This window comes from Mustela erminea, chromosome 1 (genome assembly GCF_009829155.1).
Source record: "Mustela erminea isolate mMusErm1 chromosome 1, mMusErm1.Pri, whole genome shotgun sequence".
Classification (NCBI taxonomy): Eukaryota; Metazoa; Chordata; class Mammalia; order Carnivora; family Mustelidae; genus Mustela; species Mustela erminea.
Window position 1 is genome coordinate 103,327,202 of NC_045614.1, and position 22,911 is coordinate 103,350,112.

Here is a 22,911-nt window from a genome sequence, read left to right on the forward strand (position 1 = left end):
GCATCAGAGGCAGCACTCAGTGATCAGTACATCACTGTGTCTTCTGCAAACATTAGTCCAGTCCAGAGTTTCTTAACCTCAGTAAGATTGGCATTTGGGGGCCAAATAACACTTTTCGTTCTGTCTTTTGCATTAAATGGTCATCTCATCTAAGTTGAAGTCACGGAATTTGTCTTGATAACAAACCTAAAGAAAAAACCTGGGTTTTCAGAGCTTTTTCAACTTTAGAATTAGATAGGGATTATGGACTGGTAGTGGATTTCAGAGTAAGAATTAGGGATTAGGGGGCGCCTGGGTGGCTCGGTTGGTTGGACGACTGCCTTCGGCTCGGGTCGTGGTCCTGGAGTCCTGGGATCGAGTCCCACATCGGGCTCCCAGCTCCATAGGGAGTCTGCTTCTCCCTCTGACCTTCTCCTCGCTCATGTTCTCTCTCACTGTCTCTCTCTCAAATAAATAAATAATCTTTTAAAAATAATAAAGAAAAAAGAATTAGGGATTAGTTTATTTGATTACATTAAGCATGACCATATGGCTCTGATAGCCAGTAATACATCTAAGTGAAGATAAAGATATATTTTCACTTTTATAGCTAGGTTAACATTGAGAAGTAAACACAAGTGGAAGAGGATTAGTGCTTTATACATAATAGTAAGTGCACATTTAACTTGAGAGTTAAGGCTACATAATCAGTGAAAATATGAATGATGTGTTTAATACTAATAAAGAATCAGATCTTTGAGAAATTAGATTTGCAGACAGGATATAATCATGGGACAGTTGAAAACTTATTCCTTCTGTGGTAAACCTCTTATTTCTCATTTTGCTTTCAAGATTTCATGTGGGCTTGTAACTGAAAACCCTCACGGAAGTATGTTTTTTAAGTCTGTATGGGAAGAGGGCAGACAATTGTGTGTCTTGGAGAGCACTGAATGCTTCTCTTCCATGGTAGTAAGTTAGTGTATGGAGTAGGAAAACCCAAAAATGTCCATGTAAACACAGTATTTATAATTATGGAGGTTAGAAAACAAATTTATGCAGGTTAGTACCAAATTGCTGACAGGGTTGAAATGACTTGCCTATAGTGAACAGAATGCAAAGTGGAGTGGGGGAAGGGTGCCTGGCTGGCACAGTCTGTGGAGCATGGGACTCTTATTCTTAGGGTAGTGAGTTTTAGTCCCACATTGTATGTAGAGATTACTTAAAAAAATAAAATCTTAATAAAAGGGTGGGGGAGGGGAATGCTCATGATGGGACTTAGGGACAGCCTTGGAAAGGCAGAAAGCACACAAAAGGAAATGGGCTAATGGTAGGGTTTGTGAACAAGGTGAACGTGCATTTACATAAGTTGGCAAGAGCATACTCATCTCTCTGATCATTTTGAGAATCTTCTCATTTTACCTTCTTCTTAACTTCACTTTCCCTTTCTTTCCCTCCATTACTCATCAGCTATTACTAACTCAGGGTCCCCCCAATACAAAGAGAGGGTGAAGGTACATAGGATGGCTCTGATTGCATTTATATTTATCAGCTCTTGAGATCTGTAATTAATAACCGTTAAATTTTATTTTGTGAGTTCCGGTTTTTTTCTTTTGTTAATCACATTCAAGGTCTAATAACTTTTTAGTGTTAATATTAAAACTTTACAGGCTCTTTTTTATTTTATTTTATTGTTTTAAAGATGGATTGGTTGATTGATTGATTTGACAGGGAAAGAGAGATTGGGAGAAGGAAAGAACCCCAGGTTGTCTCCATGCTGAGCAGGGAGTGCTGAGCCCCATGTGGGACTCAGTTCCATGATCCTGAAGATCATGCCTTAGCTGAAACCAAGAGTGCAACATTTAACCAACTGAGCCAGGCAGGAACCCCTACAGACTGTTTTTAAAAAAAAGTTTGCCTTCTTACTCAATTCTGATTTTTCTTTTTTCTTAAAAAAATTCTATCCAAGGGGTGTCTGGGTGGTACAGTTGATTAAGCATAAGACCCTTGGTTTCTGCTCAGGTGATGATCTCAGGGTTGTGAGATCTAGCTCCATGCCGGGCTTTGTGCTTAGCACACAGTCTGCATAAGATTTTCTCCCTATCACTCTCAAATAAATAAATCTTAAAAGAAAGGAAGGAAGAAAAAGAAAGAAAGGAATCTTTGCTAAACTAGGGGTCAAAGATACTTTCTTATGCTTTCCTTAAAGTTTTACAGTTTAAACCTTTGAACTATCTGGATTTGTTTTTTATATTTCTGTAGAGATACATACTCACTTTTTAAAAAAACCAGTAACCCAGATCTTTCATTGGCACTTTTATCATTTCCCCACTGACCTGCAGTATGAGCCATTGTTGATCAGGTTTCCAGGTGTGCCGGGGCCTGTTTCTGTGTCCTCTTTATTGCAATGGCTTATTTGTCCCTTAGCTAATACTGTACCGCCTTAATTACTATAGCTTCTAATTCTTAATATCTGAGAGAGCAAACCAACCAAGTTCTTCTTTATGATCTTTTGACCCTTGGCTCTTCTCTGTACATTTTAGAATTTATCATGTACTCAAGGGAAAAAAATACTGTTGATACTTTGATTACAATTGGATTGAATTTGCAGAGCAACATGGGAAGAATCGAGACATGGGAAGAGAGAGAGAGAGGTAAAATGTTTGGAGGGCTGGGTGCTCCTTAATTCCTCTCATTCCCGGGGGCTTGTCCCTCCTTTTCCAGCACAGCTTCCCACACGTACTGTTCTTCCTGGAAGCTGACATTTCCAACACAACTATGACCTGAAGCTTTGATGATTAGGAGGAAAGGAGAGCCCTGTGTGTGTACACAGCTTCATGCTTAAGTGAACACAGAGATCTACCTGCTTAATCAACCCCAAGATTTCTGAACTGGTCTTCTCCTGCCTATATCCTGAGCGGTTGTTTCTCTCCTTGGTTATCTGAATTGCTCTTCATCTTGAGGCATTCCTCATTCTTTTTCTTCCATTATAAATAAAAAAACATTTGTTCTAAAGGAGGAGGGCTACAGCATTTCATTAGTCTATCATCTTGAAACAGAAGTCTAGAAGGGAAAAACTATTTCTTTTTTTTACGATTTTATTTATTTATTTGACAGAGAAAGATCACAAGTAGGCAGAGAGGCAGGCAGAGAGAGAGAGAAGGGAAGCAGGCTCCCTGCTGAGCAGAGATCCTGATGCTGGACTCAGTCCCAGGATCCTGGGATCATGACCTGAGCCGAAGGCAGAGGCTCTAACCCACTGAGCCACCCAGGTGCCCCTGTATTCTTATTTATTTATGTATTAGGATTTTATTTATTTATTTGACAGAGACATAGAGAGAGAGGGAACCTAAGCAGGGGGAGTGGGAGAGGGAGAAGCAGGCTTCCCGCTGAGCAGGAGCCTGATATGGGGCTCCATCCCGGGATCCTGGCATCATGACCTGAGCTGAAGGCAGATGCTTAAGGACTGAGCCACCCAGGCGCTCCTGCATTCTTATTTTAAAGAAATCATAATTACCCTAAGATTTTTGCTTTGATGATTTGCTTTGATGATGATCTCTACTATAAAGCCTGATCTAGAGATACTCATTTTATGCTACTCAAATTTACATCTCTATTGCTGTCCTTACTAATAGATAGCTAATGTTTCCATTAAAAAAAAAGCTGGACTATCTTCAGTTACTCATTTTTGGTTAATCAGTGTCACTGAAAGAGTTAAGAAAATTAGAAATTAGACGTTTTATGACAACTTGAACAAATCTTTTCACATTTTGTTACAGATGTATCGTAGGAATCCTGTGCATGATCAAAGATAGTGAGATAAACAAAGCACATGGTGTCCCTGCTCTCCTGACACCTGAACTACAGCATAAAATTACGAACTGTGAAAAGTGGTGGTAGGGATAGTGTAAGATGTCTGTCCTTTCTGGGAAAGCTTCCTGAAGAAGTGACAGTGGAGCTGAAGACTAAAGAATTAATAAGTGAAAATAGGTAGGAGGATTATAATAGTTAAAATGTGTGTCCTGTGCCTTCAGGTTTCAGTGGCCCACATCCAGGAGGGGTCATAGCACACTCATGGAGCTGCGCACGGTCCATTGTGACTCGAAAGCAGAGGGGGGAGGAAGAATAGCATGATGTGTGGAGGAAACTACAGGCAGGAAAAGAAGCTAAACAGGTGGGCAGGGATCAGGTCATAAAGGGCCTTGTATTCCATGTTACAGAGCTCAGATTTTATCCTGTTTCCTAGGGAACCATTACAGAATTTTAAATAGGGGAAAGACCTGGACATATTTCTGTCTTAAATAGGAGAGATTAGTAGCTGTATAGAAAGTAGGTATGTTGGAGGCCTAAGGCTGAAGTTGGAAACTAGTTAGGAGGACTTTGCAGTAGTCCAGGTGAGAAATGGCTTAACAAGGCCAGTAGTTTTGTTAATAAAAATGGTAATGAGGGGTGCCTGGGTGGCTCATTGGGTTAAAGCCTCTGCCTTAGACTTAGGTCATGATCTCAGGGTCCTGGGATCGAGCCCTGCATCAGGCGCTCTGCTCAGCAGGGAGCCTGCTTCCCCCTCTCTTTCTGCCTGTCTCTATGTCTACTTGTGATCTCTGTCTGTCAAATAAAATCTTCTTAAAAAGTGGCAATGAGCCACTGTCTTGGCTTATTTTTAAAAAGCTCTATTCCGGGGGCACCTGGATGGCTCAGAGGGTTAAGCCTCTGCCTTCAGCTCAGGTCATGATCCCAGGGTCCTGGGATTGAGTCCTGCATCGGGCTCTCTGCTCGGTGGGGAGCCAACTTCCCCCTCTCTCAATGCCTGCCTCTCTGCCTACTTGTGATTTCTGTCTGTCAAATAAATAAAATCTTCAAAAAAAATAAAAACTGATAAGTGTTGAATGGTATATAGTACTTACTAACCAAGGCGATTTTCTTTTTTTTTTTTTAAGATTTTATTTATTTATTTGACAGACAGAGATCACAAGTAGGTAGACAGGCAGACAGAGAGAGAGGAAGGGAAGCAGGTTCCCTGCTGAGCAGAGAGCCTGATGCGGGACTCGATCCCAGGGCCCTGCGATCATGACCCGAGCCACCCAGGTGCCCCCCAAGGTGATTTTCTAATTATTCAGTCTGTGCACGCTTTCACCTCTGGTTAGTGATGAAGATGACAGAACTGTAACTATCCCTTCTGGTCTAAAAATTGAATTCTAAGATTAATAAGAGTAGCCCATACCCATCTTCCTATTTTTTTAGAGAATACCCTTCTCTGTGATGAAATAATTGTTTACTAATTTTGAAGCTGCTGAGAATCACTGATTCTTTTAGAGTAGAAATAGAAGAGTCTTCCTTTTAAAGATTTTATTTATTTATTTGACAGAGAGAGAGCATGCACAAGTGGGGGAAAGGCAGAAGGAGAAGCAGGCTCCCCGCTGAGGGGCCTGATGTAGAACTCTACCCCAGGACCCTGGGATCCTGACTTGAGCTGAAGGCAGATGCTTAATGGACTGAGCCACCCAGGTGCTCTGAAAGACTCTTCCTTTTAAAGAGATGGGGATTTTTTAGCCTTAGACTGCAGTTCTAATGTAGCCTATAAGGTGGTGGCCTTAAAGAATATGGCAATTATTTACTTAGGATTCTTGTTAAAGCACCTTCTGTGTAACTAACACATCACATAAGGGCCCCACCTCTTAGCTGAAAGTTGCTGCCTGCCTGCTTACTTTCTTTTGTCTGATAAAGTTGGAAGGTGGTTCTAAGAATCTTTTTTCTGCCCCCTACACTAACAAGTTGTGGGTTTTATTGGAAGTTTCTTTCCTTGATCCATTACTTCCCAGCAAGTGATCCAGCTGTCTGGTGGACATCTGTTGATAAGTGATCATGGGGTGTTTTCTTGGTGGTGGTCCTTTTAGTTCTTGGTTTCCAGAGTTATAAAGGAATGATTCTCTTTATGTAATAGTAGCCTTCCCACAGATGGTTTAATTTGAGACCTGCTTCACTATCTTTTTGTTCTAGATATTTTTTAAAACAACCCCTTTCCCTTCTTAAGAATACTAAAATGCGGGGAGTATTTGTATGTATGTATGTGTGTGTTACATAAAAAACAAATGAAATTAAATAGATTTTTAAGATATTGGGTCATTTCCTTTATAGTGGACTAGTGTACTTAAATGTGTCTCAAGTTCTGCTTAATTGTTTTTACTTCTTTAACTTTTTATTCTGTACTCCTAATATAGGTGAAATTTTCTTTAATATAGGTCTCTAAATTCAGCATTCCCAAGTTGAAAAATATGGTTGGGCCTTAGATACAGGTGGAACCAGGAATTCTCTAGCTATATGTCTGGTCTTTCTTTTTCCGTGTTACCTGGCTTTTTTTTTTTTCCTCTGCGTGTTAGGAAACAGCCCTCAACAGTTCTTGAGGTTTATTTCTTATAACTTCATTCACTAGTGAGAGACTGATTTTCGGGTGTTAAGTTGGGCTTAGTTTAGATATGCACTCCTGAACCATGCTTATTGGCTGGGAGTGTGGGGGGAACAAGGGCTGACCTGGCTTGAATTTCATGCCTACCTTGGACTTGTAATCTTGGATCTGTAATCAAGGTCATTTAAGAAAATAGTATCTTTGCCAACCATATGCAAATCAAAAGTGGGATGCTCAGCAGATTTTTTTAAAAGAAGAGGAAAAAAGTACTTAGTGTATGAAATTGTTTTTCTGTCTTCAATTCAGAGCCGTATAAAAAGTAAACTATTAGTTTATAGTTGGTTAAAAAATATTTCCTCCTATTTGCAGATATGGAGTTGGAAGTCTCGGGATTTCTAAAGAGTCTTCCAAAGAGAAGTAGAGGGCATGACCTCTGAACACTCACAGTGTAGTTGAAAATGAGAGGTTGTTTATGATAGATGAAACTGTGATTTCTGTAGAGATAGCAAAATTTATACTAGCCTTGCAGTTCCGTTTCCCTCTGCTCCTTGCTACACCTAATTTGCCCTGCCCACTTACCATAGTCATATCTCTTGTAAATAACTGCGTGTCACGAGACCTAAAAAGGAGATGGACAGTTGAGCACAAATGCATCATCACTAGTAAAAAAATATAATACGTTTGTTACTAATGCTGGGTCAGTAGCATCTTATAAAAAAAGAATAGTGTGTACAGTGACCTTTCAACTGTAGATATGCAGACCTATCAAACAACATGACTTTTAGCTCATTTATAGTAGAAGACTTCTCTGGTTAACAAAGCAGATTGACAATACAGCAGATTGACCACATGCCTCTATTTACTATCCCTCCCCAGACCCAAGTAAAATGACAGTTAAAAAGATGCTTTTAATATAACAAGGGCAAAGAGAATAGAAGAAGAGACATAGTATACATATTTGAAAGAAGGATGGAAAAGTGACATCTGACTAAACTGAATAGACGAGGACCTATCCTAAGCATTTGCAGATGAGAATGTGTGTGAGAAGTGAACCCATTTCCTTGTAAAAATCTCAGAGGTGTAGGATTTAGGGACACACAACATCATGTGTGTGTGGTGGGGTGGGGAGCTATAATACTCAGGCTGAAAGGGGGGGGATTAATTGAAAATCATGTAGGTGGTGTCAGAGGCCCATTAGGATCCCTTCTTTACCCCATACAGCCAGTGAAATGTTTTAAGTCCCATCCTCCAGTAGAAGAAAAGAACAAACTAATGTTCATATGTATTTGAGGAGAAATTAAACGAGGCTTCTCATCCTTGTCAGAGGAGTCAGTGAAAGGTGTAGCACAAGAGTAAGAAAGGCAGATTTCTTAACTATAGGAAACAAACAGCGTTGCTGGACCAGGGGAGGTGGGTGGGGGAATGGCGTAATTGGGTGCTGGGCATTAAGGAGGGCACTCCTTATGATGTAATGACCACTAGGTATTATGTGCAATTGATGAATCATTAAGCTCTATCTCTGAAACTTTTTTTAAAAAGGGGGGGGGGGGAAGAAAGGCAGATTGAAAGCGTGTTAACATGTTAAATTTGTTTCTAAGCCCTCGGACCAGACAGAGATTGGAAGATTTTTCTCTGGATAAACAAATGCCCTGGGAAAAAATACTTTAGGTACCCCACCCCCACCTTTAAGTGAAAGGCTGACTTATCTTCTAGTTAACTTTTTAAGACTTTTCTGTATGAGTAGACAGCAGAGGATTACTAGACATTTGAAAAACACCCTTGTTATAAGAGAGTACAAAACAAAGGGGATAAAAAAGAAATATAGAAGAAACAGACAGTGGAGGTAAAGGGAACCAACCTATACATGCAAGTAAACTATATAATCTTCGAAAAGATCAAAAAGGCGTCCGTGAAATAAGGAAAATATTCTCAGAGAAAGAATGATCAGAAAACAATGAAAAGTAATTCTTGGGAAATCAACATTTAAAATTACCAAACCAAACCAAAGATACCAGTCGGTAGAAGATTTGAAAGACACTCAAGAAAATTCTCCCAGATTATTAGACAAAAATACAAAGATGGAAAATATGAGAGGAAATGTATGATTTACTGATCTAACTAATAGTGAACAAAGAAAATTATCCAAGGAATAAAAGAAAAAAATTTTCCAGATCTGAAGAATATGATTTTCAGATGGAAGGGACTCACTGAGTACTCAGCTCAATGAAAGAATAAAGACCTCATCAAATTGTATCATCCTGAAATTTCATAATACCACAGATAAGACAGCAAAACCTGTTATACTTTCAGTCAAGATGGAGTAACAGGGACCAGATTTACCCCTCCATGTGAAAGAACTAAAAACTGGCAAAAAATATACAAAACAATGGTTTTCATGATGTTGTACATCAGATAATAAAGAAAAGCAGTCCCTGAGAAATGGGAAACAATGGTGGTAAATCCTACAATTGATCCAGCTTACTGTCTGCTGTGAGTTGTCAGGCTGCAGCAAAGGGAGGACAATTAAATGGTCTCCTAGAGCTAAGAAAGAGAACTGGAAGTTGGGAGAGGTCAAGGCAACTAGTTTTTATACACACATACCCAAGAGAGAGAAAGATCTGTAGAAGTCCCCCTTGAGTCTTCAGTAGCACTTGTATGTGCGAATAACTACCCAGAGCTGGAAAAGGAATCACTGGAAATGCCGAAAGGAAACTATCCTCGATGTCCACAGGGCCTAGAATATTTCCTGTTCACACTATTCAGAAAAACATTAATGGGGTAGAATTAGCTCTATATTAAATGTTGCTCCAATTTTACCTAACAAAACTTTAATACCTAAAAGGATCAACTCTTCATAAATTTATTTCTCCGCCATATGAGGGGGGAATAAGAATAGCCTATCTGTGTCTCAGAACAAGCTCACATTTATAGGAACACAAAAATATCTAGTACCTACCAGGGAAAATTTTTCAGTGTCTGGCATCCATTTAGTATTTTCCAGGCCTGCAAAGACCCATAATGAGTAAAATCCATCAATTGAAATCAATTCAGAAATGACACAGATGATGAATTCGTAAGCAAGGATATTAAAGCAGTGAAATACTGGGGCACCTGGGTGGCCCAGTTGGTTTGGCGTCTGTCTTCAGCTCAGGTCATGATCCCAGGGTCCTGGGATAAAGCCCCACATCGGGTGTTCTGCTCAGCCGGAAGCCTGCTTCTCCTTCTGTCTTATTGCATTCTCTCTGTCTGTGTCAAATAAGTAAAATCTTTTAAAAAAAAAAATGAAAAATTATATTCCATATGTTGAAGAACCCAAAGGAAAGATTCAGCATATTTAGGAATAGCAATGGAAAATAGAAAAAAAGAACAAATCAAAATCCAGTAGGCAAGATTAACAATCGATTAGGCATTTCAGAAGGAAAGATAAGTGAATTTGAAGACCATGGCAATGGAAACCATCCAAAATGAAACTTAGGAGAAGAAAAGTGAAACAAAAGAGAATAGCTGTGGGACAAACTACATGCAGAGCTAATATAAGTGCAAATGAAGTCTCCAAAAACTGGAGACTTTAACAATCTTTTAAAAAAAAAAAAAAAAAGCTTATTAAAAAATGGCTGAAAACTTTACACATTTAACGAAAGCTATAAACCCATAGATTCAGGAAGTTAAGTGAATTCCAGAGCAAAAGAAATATGATGAAAACTACACCATGACACATAATCAAACTGTTTAAAGCTAGTGATAAAGAGAACATTTAAAAAGCTTTCAGACCTTTGGCTCAGTTTTCTGTGAACCTGAAACTGCTCAAAAAAATAGTCTATTAGAAAACAACAACAAAAAAACCTTGTTGTAAGCCAAAAAATAAGCTGCCAGAAAGAAAAGACACTTTACATTTAGAGGAACAAAATATGATAGTGGATTTCATGGAAGTAGCAGTGTATCTCAGAAGATAAGAAGGAACATCTTTAAAGTACTGAAAGAAAAAAAAATCTGTCAACTTAGAATTCTGTATCTTGTGAACATATCTTTCAAAAATGAAGGGGAAACAAAGACTTTTTAAAATATATGAAGCCTAGTATATATATATTAAATATATAAGGCTGAAAGGGTTTATCACCAGGCCTGCCCTATAAGAAATGGTAAGCCAAACCATTCAGGCAGAAGGAAAATGTTATCAGATGGAAATGTGAATCTGCATAAAGGAATGGAAATCAGTGGAAATGGTAAAAGTTTTTTTTTTTTTTTGTCTAAATCTCTTAAAAAAATAACTTAGTTTTTAAGAAATGAAATTCTGATACATTCTATCACATAAATGAACCTCAAAAACTAAGTTAAAAAACCCATTTACAAAAGACGGCACGTTGTGTGGTCCTGTATATATGAAATGGCCAGAATAGGCAAACAAAGATTAGTGGTTGCCTAGAGTTTGGGAGGGGGAGAGGGAACAATGAGAAGTGATTGCTAATGAGCACAAGGTTTCTTTTAGGGATGATGAGAATGTCCACAGTTAGATTGTGGTGATGGTTGCACAGCTCTCGCTCGCTCGCTCTCTCTCTATACTAAAACCCAGATGAACTTGATGGTATATAAAGAGTTATTTTTTAAAAAAACAACAAAGGAGGGTGCCTGGGTGGCTCAGTGGGTTGATCCTCTGCCTTTGGCTCAGGTCATGATCTCAGGGTCCTGGGATCAAGGCCCGCTTTGGGCTCTCTGCTCAGCGAGGCGCCTGCTTCCCCCCACCCTCCCACCGCACCCCCCTGCCTTCTGCTTTGTCTACTTGTGATCTCTTTCTCTCTGTCAAATAAATAAATAAAATCTTTTTTAAAAACCAACAAAGGAGATAAAAGGGAATTATAAAAAATATTTAATCAAATAAATAAATAAATAAATGCTAAAGATACCAAAAAAATATTTAATCAAAACGAGGAAAAATGTAAACAATAGAGAGTATTAGAAAACAAATGATGAAATAGTAGGGTTAAACCCAGCTGTATCAGGGGCACCTGCTTAGCAGGAAGCCTGGTTCTCCCTCTTCCGCTTCCCCTGCTTGTGTTCCCTCTCTTGCGGTGTCTCTCTTTGTCAAATAAATAAGTAAAATCTTTTTTAAAAAGTAAATAAAAAGCAGAGGTTATACTAACTATATGCTGTCCACAAGAAATCCACTTAAAGGGGTGCCTGGGTGGCTCAGTCATTAAGTGTCTGCTTTCTGCTCCAGTCATGATCCCAGGACCCAGCTCTGGATCAGGCTCCCTGCTGGGCGGGAGGCCTGCTTCTCCCACTCCCCCTGCTTGTGTTCCCTCTCTGTCAAATAAATAAATAAATAAATAATCTTTTTAAAAATCCACTTAAGTATATAAAGCTACAAAATAGGTCAAAATAAAAGGACTTTTTCTTTAAAGTATGCTAACAGTGAAAAGAAACCTGGACTCACTAAAATCAGATAAAGTAGATTTTAGAGCAAAAATTAATGCCCTAAATATTTAAGGGATAAAGATAGGGAATAGGTTATTTTAGAATAGTAATAAGGTCAGTTCATCAGGATGTAATAGAAGTAAACATTTATGCACTTAATAGTAGAGCAAAAGCAGATACAATTTTAAGGAGAAATAGGCAATTCCAGTTATAGTTGGAGATGCAAGTACACTTCTCTCAGTAATTGGTAGAGCAAGTAGACAGAAAATTGCTGTTATTCGACTTTGACTTGTTGATATTTATAGAACACTCCACTAGCAGAATACCCATTCTTTCTGAGTGAACATAGACTACTTACTGAGCTAGATCACATTGTAGGGAGATTTTTAAAAGCCTAATAAATGTAGAAAGATTCAACTCACATAAAATATATTCTATGACCACAGTGTATTTAAATTAGAAATCAATAACAGAAGAATCCCTGGGAATATTTGAAAAAAAAAAAAAAAACAACAAAAACCCACTTGCAAATAAATGAAGAAATCAAAAGGGTACTTAGGAGGTATATTAAATAGGATGAAAATGAAAATTCAAAGCATCAGTATCTGTATGATGCTGTTAAGGCAATACTTAGAAGAAATTTTAGGTATTAAGCATCTGTATGAGAAAAGAAAAAGATGTTAAGTCAGTGACTTAAGCAAAGCCATCTTAATAAACTAGAAAGGAAGAGCGAGTAAGATCCAAAGTAGTAGAAGAAAAGAAATAACAAAATTCAAAATGGAGATTAATAAAATAGAAGAATCAATGAAACCATAAGCTGATTTATTGAGATTATCAATAAAATGGATAAACCTCTACGCAGACTGAAGGGGGGTAGGGGGAAGACACAAACTACCAATATTGAAAATGAAAGAGATCACATTTTTATAGATACTAAAAATGATTAGGGAACAAATTCAAACATGTTAGATAAAGTGGGAAAATGTCTTGAAAGACAGATTTTCAACATTCATTCAAGAAGAAATGGGTAACTTGAAAACAGTGTTTCTAGGAAAATTTAGTTTGTGGTTACTAACCATCCACAATGAAAATGTCAGACCCTTATGGCTCCATTGGTGAATTCTACCAAATGTTTAAGGAAGAAATACCAACAGTTTTACATGATCTTCCAGAAAATTGAATGAAAAGGAATACTTCCCTATTAATTTATTTTTAATATTTTAACAAGATGGGATTGGGAGGGAGACAAACCATAAGTGACTCTTAATCTCACAAAACAAACTGAGGGTTGCTGGGGGGAGGGAGGTTGGGAGAAGGGCGGTGGGGTTATGGACATAGGGGAGGGTATGTGCTTTGATGAGTGCTGTGGAGTGTGTAAACCTGGCGATTCTTAGACCTGTACCCCTGGGGATAAAAATATATGTTTACAAAAAATAAAAAATTAAATTTATTTTTAAGATTTTATTTATTTATTTGACAGAGAGCACAAGCATGGGGAGCAGCAGAGGGAGAGGGAGAAGCAGACTCCCCACTGAGCAGGGAGCCCAGTGTAGGACTTGATCCCAGAAACCTGGGATCATGACCTGAGCCGAAGGCAGCAAGATGCTTAACCAACTGTACCACCCAGGCCCCCCTCAAGGCTTACTTTTATAACTTCAACTGTCAAGGCAGGCTGGTATTGGCATAAAGATAAAGAGATCATTGCAACAAAATTATGTATCTAGAAGTAGACCCAGGCATATATGGACAATTAATTTTCAGCAGTAGTTCAAAATGTCATTGACCACCTTTTTTTTTTTTAATTAATTAATTTATTTTCAGAAAAATAGTATTCATTATTTTTTCACCACACCCAGTGCTCCATGCAATCCGTGCCCTCTGTAATACCCACCACCTGGTACCCCAACCTCCCACCCCCCCGCCACTTCAAACCCTCAGATTGTTTTTCAGAGTCCATAGTCTCTCATGATTCACCTCCCCTTCCAATTTACCCCAACTCCCTTCTCCTCTCTAACACCCCTTGTCCTCCATGCTATTTGTTTTGCTCCACAAATAAGTGAAACCATATGATAATTGACTCTCTCAGCTTGACTTATTTCACTCAGCATAATCTCTTCAGTCCCGTCCATGTTGCTACAAAAGTTGGGTATTCATCCTTTCTGATGGAGGCATAATACTCCATAGTGTATATGGACCACATCTTCCTTATCCATTCGTCCGTTGAAGGGCATCTTGGTTCTTTCCATAGTTTGGCGACTGGGGCCATTGCTGCTATAAACATTGGGGTACAGATGGCCCTTCTTTTCACGACATCTGTATCTTTGGGGTAAATACCTAGGAGTGCAATTGCAGGGTCATAGGGAAGTTCTATTTTTAATTTCTTGAGGAATCTCCACACTGTTCTCCAAAGAGGCTGCACCAACTTGCATTCCCACCAACAGTGGAAGAGGGTTCCCCTTTCTCCACATCCTCTCCAACACATGTTGTTTCCTGTTTTGTTAATTTTGGCCATTCTAACTGATGTAAGGTGATATCTCAATGTGGTTTTAATTTGAATCTCCCTGAGGGCTAGTGATGATGAACATTTTTTCATGTGTCTGATAGCTATTTGTATGTCTTGATTGGAGAAGTGTCTGTTCATATCTTCTGCCCATTTTTGATATGTTTGCCTATTTCATGTGTGTTGAGTTTGAGGAGTTCATTATAGATCCTGGATATCAACCTTTTGTCTGTACTGTCATTTGCAAATATCTTCTCCCATTCCGTGGGTTGCCTCTTTGTTTTTTTGACTGTTTCCTTTGCTGTGCAGAAGCTTTTGATTTTGATGAAGTCCCAAAAGTTTATTTTCACTTTTGTTTCCTTTGACTTTGGAGACATATCTTGAAAGAAGTTGCTGTGGCTGATATCAAAGAGATTACTGCCTATGTTCTCCTCTAGGATTCTGATAGATTCCTGTCTCACGTTGAGGTCTTTTATCCATTTTGAGTTTATCTTTGTGTACAGTGTAAGAGAATGGTTGAGTTTCATTCTTCTACTTAAAGCTGTCCAGTTTTCCCAGCACCATTTAATGAAGAGACTGTCTTTTTTCCACTGTATATTTTTTCCTGTTTTGTCGAAGATTAATTGACCATAGAGTTGAGGGTCCATATCTGGGCTCTCTACTCTGTTCTGTCATTGACCTTCTAAATATCAACACTAGAGATTAAAAGAAGTTCTGAGGGGGGGGAAGCATTTTCAACCTAAATACATATTTGTGGTCAAGAAGTATCAAGGGGTAAACCAAAAAGAGGAGAACAAAGTATCCAGAAAATATTCTAGCAAGGGTAAAAGGGAAGGAATGTGCTAGGAGGACAACTATGCCAGAAGTCTAGGGATAAACTACTGCAGATTAGAGCGGGAAGATCTGAGGAGTGGGGATGGGGGTACTTACAGAGAATACTGTTGATAGACGTGTGTCAGGAATAATTGGTGGAACCATGGAAAAACTGGGAAGCATTAAGATGTAGCAGTTACTGGGGCACCTGGGTGGCTCAGCTGTTAAGCGGCTGCCTTTGGCTCTGGTCATGATTCCAGGGTCCTGGGGTCGAGCCCTACATCAGGCTCCCTGCTCAGCAGAGAGCCTGCTTCTCTCTCTCCTCTCCCTGCCGCTCTGCTTACTTGTGCTCTCTCTCTAGCTCTCTGTCAAACAAACAAACAAAAAAAGATGTAGCAGTTATTAACTTGAATAAAAGGAAAAGCTAGAGTTGCTAAAGAAAGGTGGCGTGCTTATTGTAAACTCTTTGTTTATACAGTCTATACTATCTAGGTGGTCGGTGGTAATAACGTAAGTTGTTCTTTTGGGATGAATAGAGCCAAATTGAAATAGGACTTCATAGACTTTGTTTTCCAGATTGCTCAGTATCTGAAGTGTAGGCCTCAATTTATGAGAACCAGTGCTCTAAAGGGCTGTTCATTCTGTCGTGTGCTCTTTTGTTCAGACCTGGTGCTGGGTCAATCCAGGTACCTCTTTAATCAGGACCCTGACATGGTTGTCCCCACCCCTGCTTGAAGACAGAATAGGTTACTTTACTTTTATCAGTTTCCCATCAGCCAGTGTCTTTAGGGGAAATCTTCTTCAAAAAAAACTTTGTTCCTAATTGGTTCTTCAGAGAAACAGGTTTGTGAGTACCTTGATTAATCTTGTTTAAATAAGCTGATTCTTTTTTGAATGCCCTCTAGGAAGTAAGAAGAAGGAAAAAGAACGGCCAGAAATTTCTCCTCCATCTGATTTTGAGCATACCATTCATGTTGGCTTTGATGCGGTCACTGGAGAATTCACTGTAAGTTTACCCATTTATGTATCAGCACCCAAACCTTTCTTTGCAGTATTCAGTTTCAAGCTAACTGTTCTATCTACATATTAACTGTGAATTCTTAGTGCTTTTCATTTCTTATAAAAGTGTTTGTGTTTGGATGTATCTTTTTCTTAGGGAACTGAGCGCATTAGTTAGAATTACACAAAATAGATCTAAAAAAAAAGACATTTTATAATTTAATCAAGGCTACAGTTGATTGACTTGTTTTTTGTGTTTTGTCTTTTACTTTTGGAAATTGATTTTATTGGAGCAACTCAAAACAACTAATTTCTGAATATCTTTTTGTTAGGGCATGCCAGAACAGTGGGCTCGATTATTACAGACCTCTAACATCACCAAATTAGAGCAAAAGAAGAATCCTCAGGCTGTGCTGGATGTCTTAAAGTTCTATGACTCCAACACAGTGAAGCAGAAATATCTGAGCTTTACTCCTCCTGGTAAGACGTCATACTGTGGCAAAAGGCTGATTCAAATGGGATTGCAGAATTGGGAAGCACACCTAGATAAAAAGATTGCTTTTGGAAAAGTAAAAAGCTGTGGTATGGTTCCTGTCTCTATTGTTGCCCTTGTGTAGATCTGCCTTTTGTAAACTAATTGGAGCAGCTTTTATGCATAATTTGGAGTCTGGGGAGTATGTTAATCTCTTAGTTTTGCCAAAAGTGGATGTTTTGGTCTTTTGTTTGTTTTTTCATGTCACTGCTTTGGAATGACTCCCAGCAATAAAAGAGAAAGGCGCTGATTTATAGACCGGTTCATACTAGAAATATATTTATTGTTAGTAGGACAGGAGGAGCGTTGTTAGCATATTTAAATACACAGACTTTGAAGTAAAAAATGTTTAAGTCCATTCAAAAATTAAAACTTATCAAATATACAAACATAAAATAAGCATTAGAATGAAGATTTTTATGCCTTGGAATTAGATTATCATTAGGTAAGAATTGGAGTATAGTGGATTTTTTTTTTTTTTAAATAGTTTATTTGTTCAAATCAGGGTCAGAATAAAGACCATGCAATATAGTTGTTTGCTGTATCTATTGATTCTCTTTTGATGTTTAGGCTCCCTCACATGGATTCTCACATTGTTTTCCTTGTAATTTATTTGTTGACCCATGGACCCATGGATTTTGCTAATTATGTCCCCAAGGTGTCTTTATGTTTCTCTGACCCCTAAAATCATACATGTAGTATTAATTAATGGCAGTTGATTACATTTTCACAGAAATATGGGCTGTGCTTAAAGAAAAAATAGAGAGCACTTGGACAAACAATCTTGATTTTTTTAGTTAGATCTTGATCTCTGTATCCTTAGCAAAAGGTCAGACTTGTCCCTAGAACTTCTGTATCAGTACATCTGTAAATTAGAATTTTTTTAAATCAGTGTTTGACCAGAAAATGGTATATTCTTTTCACCTATTTTTCATATTATGTAGTTCATATATATGTTAAAGTTATATTAACTATATACCTTTAATATAATATTTATAAATATATATTTATATACTTAAATAACAAATATAAGTATGTTGTATATGTTTATTAATGTATAGTATATGTTAAATAATATTAATGTATACATAATTAATGATCTTATTTAGCATATATTGCTAGATATTATATATATGTATAAAAATGTAAAAGTCTCTGGGCCTATTGAAAAGTAAAACAAAACAAAACTTGCTCTTTTAAACTCCAGAATGAATGTTTCAATGTTTAGTCTTCACAAACTGTGTTTAGCCCTTAGGAATATGCCTTCTTATTGTTCAAAATTTATGCCAAGTATTTTCCTTTTCACAGTCGCTGTTGTCTGAATAGTTGCTTTAAGTTTCTAGATAGACCATTTTTTTTCTGAAGAAAGTGTTGCTATGAATAAACTTCTGTTTTAATATATACACATGGAGAAATATAGTTACAAATGTTTTTAATAACTTTGTTAAAATGTAGTTCAAATGCTATAAAATTCACCCATTTGTAGTATGCAAGTCAGTGATTTTTAGTAAATTTACAGAGTTCCATTAAGATATTTGAGATTTGTTAATACAGTCTCACATAAATTCATATTTGACTACGGGTATTGTCATTTTTCTCAAGGTTTACTTCATCTTCAAATGTAATCAGTCTAAGAACATTCTACTTGCTCTGCTTTGTATTTTCTTCCTCTTATTTTTTTTTCCTTTTCTTTATTATATAGACATTTTCTTTTTTGAGTTGTTGACTTAGCATTATTTTCTGTTTTGTATTCAGAGAAAGATGGCTTCCCTTCTGGAACACCAGCAGTAAGTTAATATATTACTTCTTGTAGCTCTTGTTCTAACTTAAGTTACTCAAAACAAATATCAGTTTTTATTTAGCTTTCTAAAATAAATTACAGCCATCAGAAATAAATACTTAATATGTTTTAAGCTAGCCACTTGATTAAACAAATAAGGATCCCATATTAAGTAAACAGTTCCCTCAATTAGGAGGAAACAGTCTCTTTTGAGTTTTATGAAGACAAAGTGCAGTAATAAGAAATGTACCTACCTAGCACACACCTGGCATGTAGTAAGCTCTTTATAAAAATTAACGTCTTTTATTTCTTCAATCACCATTTTTGAAGGTGAATCTAGCTGTCTTAAATGACCAAAAATGACTGACTTACACAAATCCTACAGGATCTTTATTTTTGGTTTTAACAAACAAAGTGATTGGTTCCTTTTACGACTTAAGGGACATAAAATTGTCCATATAAAAGGTACAGATTTTCTCTTAAGAGAACTTGGTACTTACTGTAAACATTTCATAAACTTTTCTATAAGTTATAGGATTCCTTTTACTTTTTAAGTGATTAGAACCAATGAGGTTTTATCATTTTGAAATGAGCTATTAAAGAAATATATTTTTTCAAGTATGTTTATTGTTATATCTGACTTGTCTTCCTTGCTTTGTTCATGTGATTAATACAGCTGAGTACCAAGGGATCAGAAACTTCTGCAGTAGTAACAGAGGAAGATGATGATGATGAAGAGGCTGCTCCTCCTGTTATTGCCCCACGACCAGATCATACAAAATCAGTGCGTGTCTGGGTACTTGGACTGTGGTTGTCAGGGCATGTGTGTTTTTAAGAAACGGCAGTCTGTAGTTGTCTGCCAGTGATTAATTTTCCAAAAACCCTCAGTATGGGAAAATCTAATGAGGAGATCTTTACCTAAAAATCGTTAATCAAAAACTAGGTTTTTTGTTGTTGTTGTTGTTGTTGTTGTTTTTAATTAAAATTAAATGACTTCCTTAAAAGTTAAAGTAGTTACCTCATTGTTTCTCCTTTCTATATTACCCCTTCTCTTCCAGAGAATTCATCTATTTCTCTGGCTTTCTCTATTTTTCTCAGTGCAGATAACTGCTATATCTAAAACTTAAATCCTACTTCTTACCCAAATTGTGTAGATAATCTCCCACTTTACATTTCTCTTAGTGTCTTGGTGTCATTCAGGAGGCTGCAGAGAATGAAATTCCCACCGGATAGGGAACAGTTTAAAAAATAATAATCTTAGGGGCACCTGGGTGGCTCAATGGGTTAAGCCTCTGCCTTCGGCTCAGGTCATGATCTCAGGATCCTGGGATCGAGCCCCGCATCAGGCTCTCTGCTCAGCGGGGAGCCTGCTTCCCCACTCTCTCTCTCTGCCTGCCTCTCTGGCTACTTGTGATCTCTCTCTGTCAAATAAATAAATAAAATCTTTAAAAAAAAATAATGATCTTAGAGAAAGAGTCCTGTATTCCTGTGCCAGTACAAGGAAAGTGCGGGAAGGTGGTGTGCGGTGGAGTGCTGGCACAATCAGCAGGGAGGACTCTGAAGACTGCTGCTGCTGGGTCCTGATTAACAGTAAAGGGCTTTGTTTTCTGGCTTTACCTCCTAGAATTGGCTGTTTAAAATGAAATGGTAGAGCATTGGGTAATATATAAGACTGATGAATCACTGGCCTCTATCTCTGAAACCAATAATAGACTTTATGTTAATTTAATTTAAATAAAAAAGCTTAAAAATAATAAAAAAATGAAACGGTAAAAATCATCCTTGGTAAAAGGGTTTTTTTGTTCTTTGGGGGTTTTTTGGTAAAAGTTTTTATGAGAATTAATAGTTAATTCAACATCATGGTTTCTGTAATTTTGCTGTTTATTTCTCTTTTGTAGTAAGAATGCTGGCATATCCTTTTAGATCTGGTTAAACTTAAATTTCATCAGAGATCTGGTGTTTTGCTAGACAACTTTAAAAATCTATACATCATGTGTCAAAAGTGTTTAACATTTATTCATCTTCGTTACAGGTCTTTTATTAAGATAAGTTGAAAATATTATTCTCATTCTTCAGAACACTGGAGAAAACTAGTTTTGATTAAAAATCAAAGAACTGAATAGTGTACTAGTAAGAATACCTAAAAATACTTTGCCTCGGATCTCAGTAATGAGCTGTCTCTCTGCAGATTTATACACGGTCTGTAATTGACCCTATTCCTGCACCAGTTGGTGATTCTAATGTTGATAGCGGTGCCAAGTCTTCTGACAAACAGAAAAAGAAGACCAAAATGACAGATGAAGAGATTATGGAGAAACTAAGTATGTTACCTATTTTACATTATTCTTAAATTGTTAACAGTTCTTGACACATTTGGCTCAGATGGATTTTAATTTATACCCTGTGTTTTGGCTTAAGACATCAATTATAGGGGCACCTGGGTGTCTCAATCGGTTGGGTGTCTGCCTTCAACTCAGGTGGCGATCCGAGGGTCCTGGAATCCCGCTCTGCATCAGGCTCTGCTACTCCCTCTCTCTGTCTCTCTTTCTGTCAGATATATAAATAAAATCTTAAAGAATAAAAAGACATAAATTATAAATTGTTTCCTTCTAGGAACAGGTCACTTCCGTTAAAATCTGGTAAAGCCAAATTCATGCTTGTTTATTATGTATTGACTGTTGGGTAATATATGCGGTGATAAGTACCTTCGGGAGCAACACTTTTTCCCAAAGGGCCAAATCTGAGGGTTATGGTTGGAACCCTTATCAAAGGAGATTTGTATACATTTATATATACTTATAGTTTCTCAATACGAGAATACAAAATGTTCCCAAAAAACTAAACAATGTGGCCTTCCTGTATAGATATATGTGCAAACATTAAATGAATTTTTTTTTCTCTTCTCCCTTTTCATCCATTAACTGTCATTGGACTGAGTCAACCATTGGAAATAATGTATACAGTGCCAGGAAGAGGGTAGCAAGAATGTCCAATTACAAGTCTACAGCAACTATAGTTATAAAGAACACTGACATAGAGGGATCTAGGATCACGGAAAAGTACTAAGAAAAGTAACTAAAGTGGCTGTAGACCTGAGATTGGATACTGGGTTATTTGTGTGAGTTTCCGTAAGATGATCATACCTCCTTTTACCTTGAGCAAGTGAAAACTTAGCATGGTTTTCTCATGTTTTGGCTTGATGGTAATAAGAATATATTATAGTTTTATGTCCAAATACTAATCGGAAAACTGTTGCTTAGTTGTGACTTTGTGAACTTCCCTAAAACAGATATGATTAGTTAATACCAAAGTAGAGTAATCTTTATAGAAATAAGTGGTTTCCTAAATATATTGGAAGATAGAAGGTATGTGGGAAGAGTCAAAAAAGCCATTTAGGCTTATTTATTTGGATATCATTTATATATTATTTCTGATAATAAGTAGTTTCATAATTTACCATTAGTTCAGTACATTTCACTGGAGTATGAAAAGTAGAATGACCAACTTCTCGATTAAGACTGAACATCCTACATCCTGAGAACCCCTTTATTCTTAGCAGACTAAACACAGTTGGTCATTTTAAAGTGTTCATTTTTGAGAAAAAGGATAATTAAGACCTTAGCTAGGAGGTCCAACCTCATGGAAGTAATATGTCTTCTTGCTTCTGTTACTTTCTTAAGTTTCTTTAGTGTTCTGTGTTTGAAACATATGTGATTTTTTTTTTTTTAAGATTTTGTTTATTTATTTATTTATTTGTTTGACAGAGATAACAAGTAGGCAGAGAGGCAGGCAGAGAGAGAGGAAGGGAAACAGGCTCCCTCCCGAGCAGAGAGCTAGCTGCATGTGTGGCTCGATCCCAGGACCCTGGGGCCACGACCAGAGCTGAAGGCAGAGGCTTTAACCCACTGAGCCACCCAGGCACCCCAGCATACGTAATTTTTGAAAGTTGTGTTTGAAAGTTGTGTTTGAAAGTTGTGTTTGAAAACCAGTGTTCTCAAATCAGTAGAGTTTATTAAAAGAAGTCATGATATTAGTTTACAATTTGAAATGCTTGAGAGCTTCCAACTTTTTGTTGTTGTTTTTTGTTTAAAATAGGAACTATTGTGAGCATAGGTGACCCTAAGAAAAAATACACAAGATATGAAAAAATTGGGCAAGGGTAAGTATTGGTGACTGTATTAAACAGTATGGTAGTAATTCCTGGGTGTATAGTGTATCTCTTCTGCCTGTTGACATTGAGCACTTAGAGCATTCTATGCGTGGTATTCCTGGATTTGTGTAAATAAGTAATGTATTTATTTCTACCTGATGTTACAAAATTGACCTATTGAGCAATGACGTACATTGTTTTTTTCTTAAATGTTGTTTCCCATTGGTGGTTAAGAGATTAGATGGAAAAATTGACCACCAAATATATATTTTTTGACTACCAAATATAATAAAAAGACAATAAGAACATTAACTACAAGATGATAGGCAATTTTATTGCCTAATAA

The 22,911-nt window shown here is 37.3% G+C and overlaps 1 protein-coding gene across 2 annotated transcripts in view; it reads left to right on the forward strand.

Annotated features, from left to right (window-relative positions):
* Positions 1-22,911, forward strand: part of PAK2 (p21 (RAC1) activated kinase 2) — a 94,737-nt gene that overhangs the window by 48,640 nt on the left and 23,186 nt on the right. The window contains exons 1-7 of one of the 2 annotated variants that reach the window (XM_032336839.1): positions 4,223-4,370; positions 16,010-16,110; positions 16,436-16,583; positions 18,391-18,422; positions 19,092-19,199; positions 20,604-20,736; positions 22,511-22,574. In XM_032336839.1, coding sequence (XP_032192730.1) covers positions 16,439-16,583; positions 18,391-18,422; positions 19,092-19,199; positions 20,604-20,736; positions 22,511-22,574 — 482 coding nt within the window. In that variant the 5' untranslated portion in view covers positions 4,223-4,370; positions 16,010-16,110; positions 16,436-16,438. Of the gene's footprint in view, positions 1-4,222; positions 4,371-16,009; positions 16,111-16,435; positions 16,584-18,390; positions 18,423-19,091; positions 19,200-20,603; positions 20,737-22,510; positions 22,575-22,911 lie in introns of those variants that run through there. The other variant, XM_032336833.1, reaches the window with a different exon arrangement.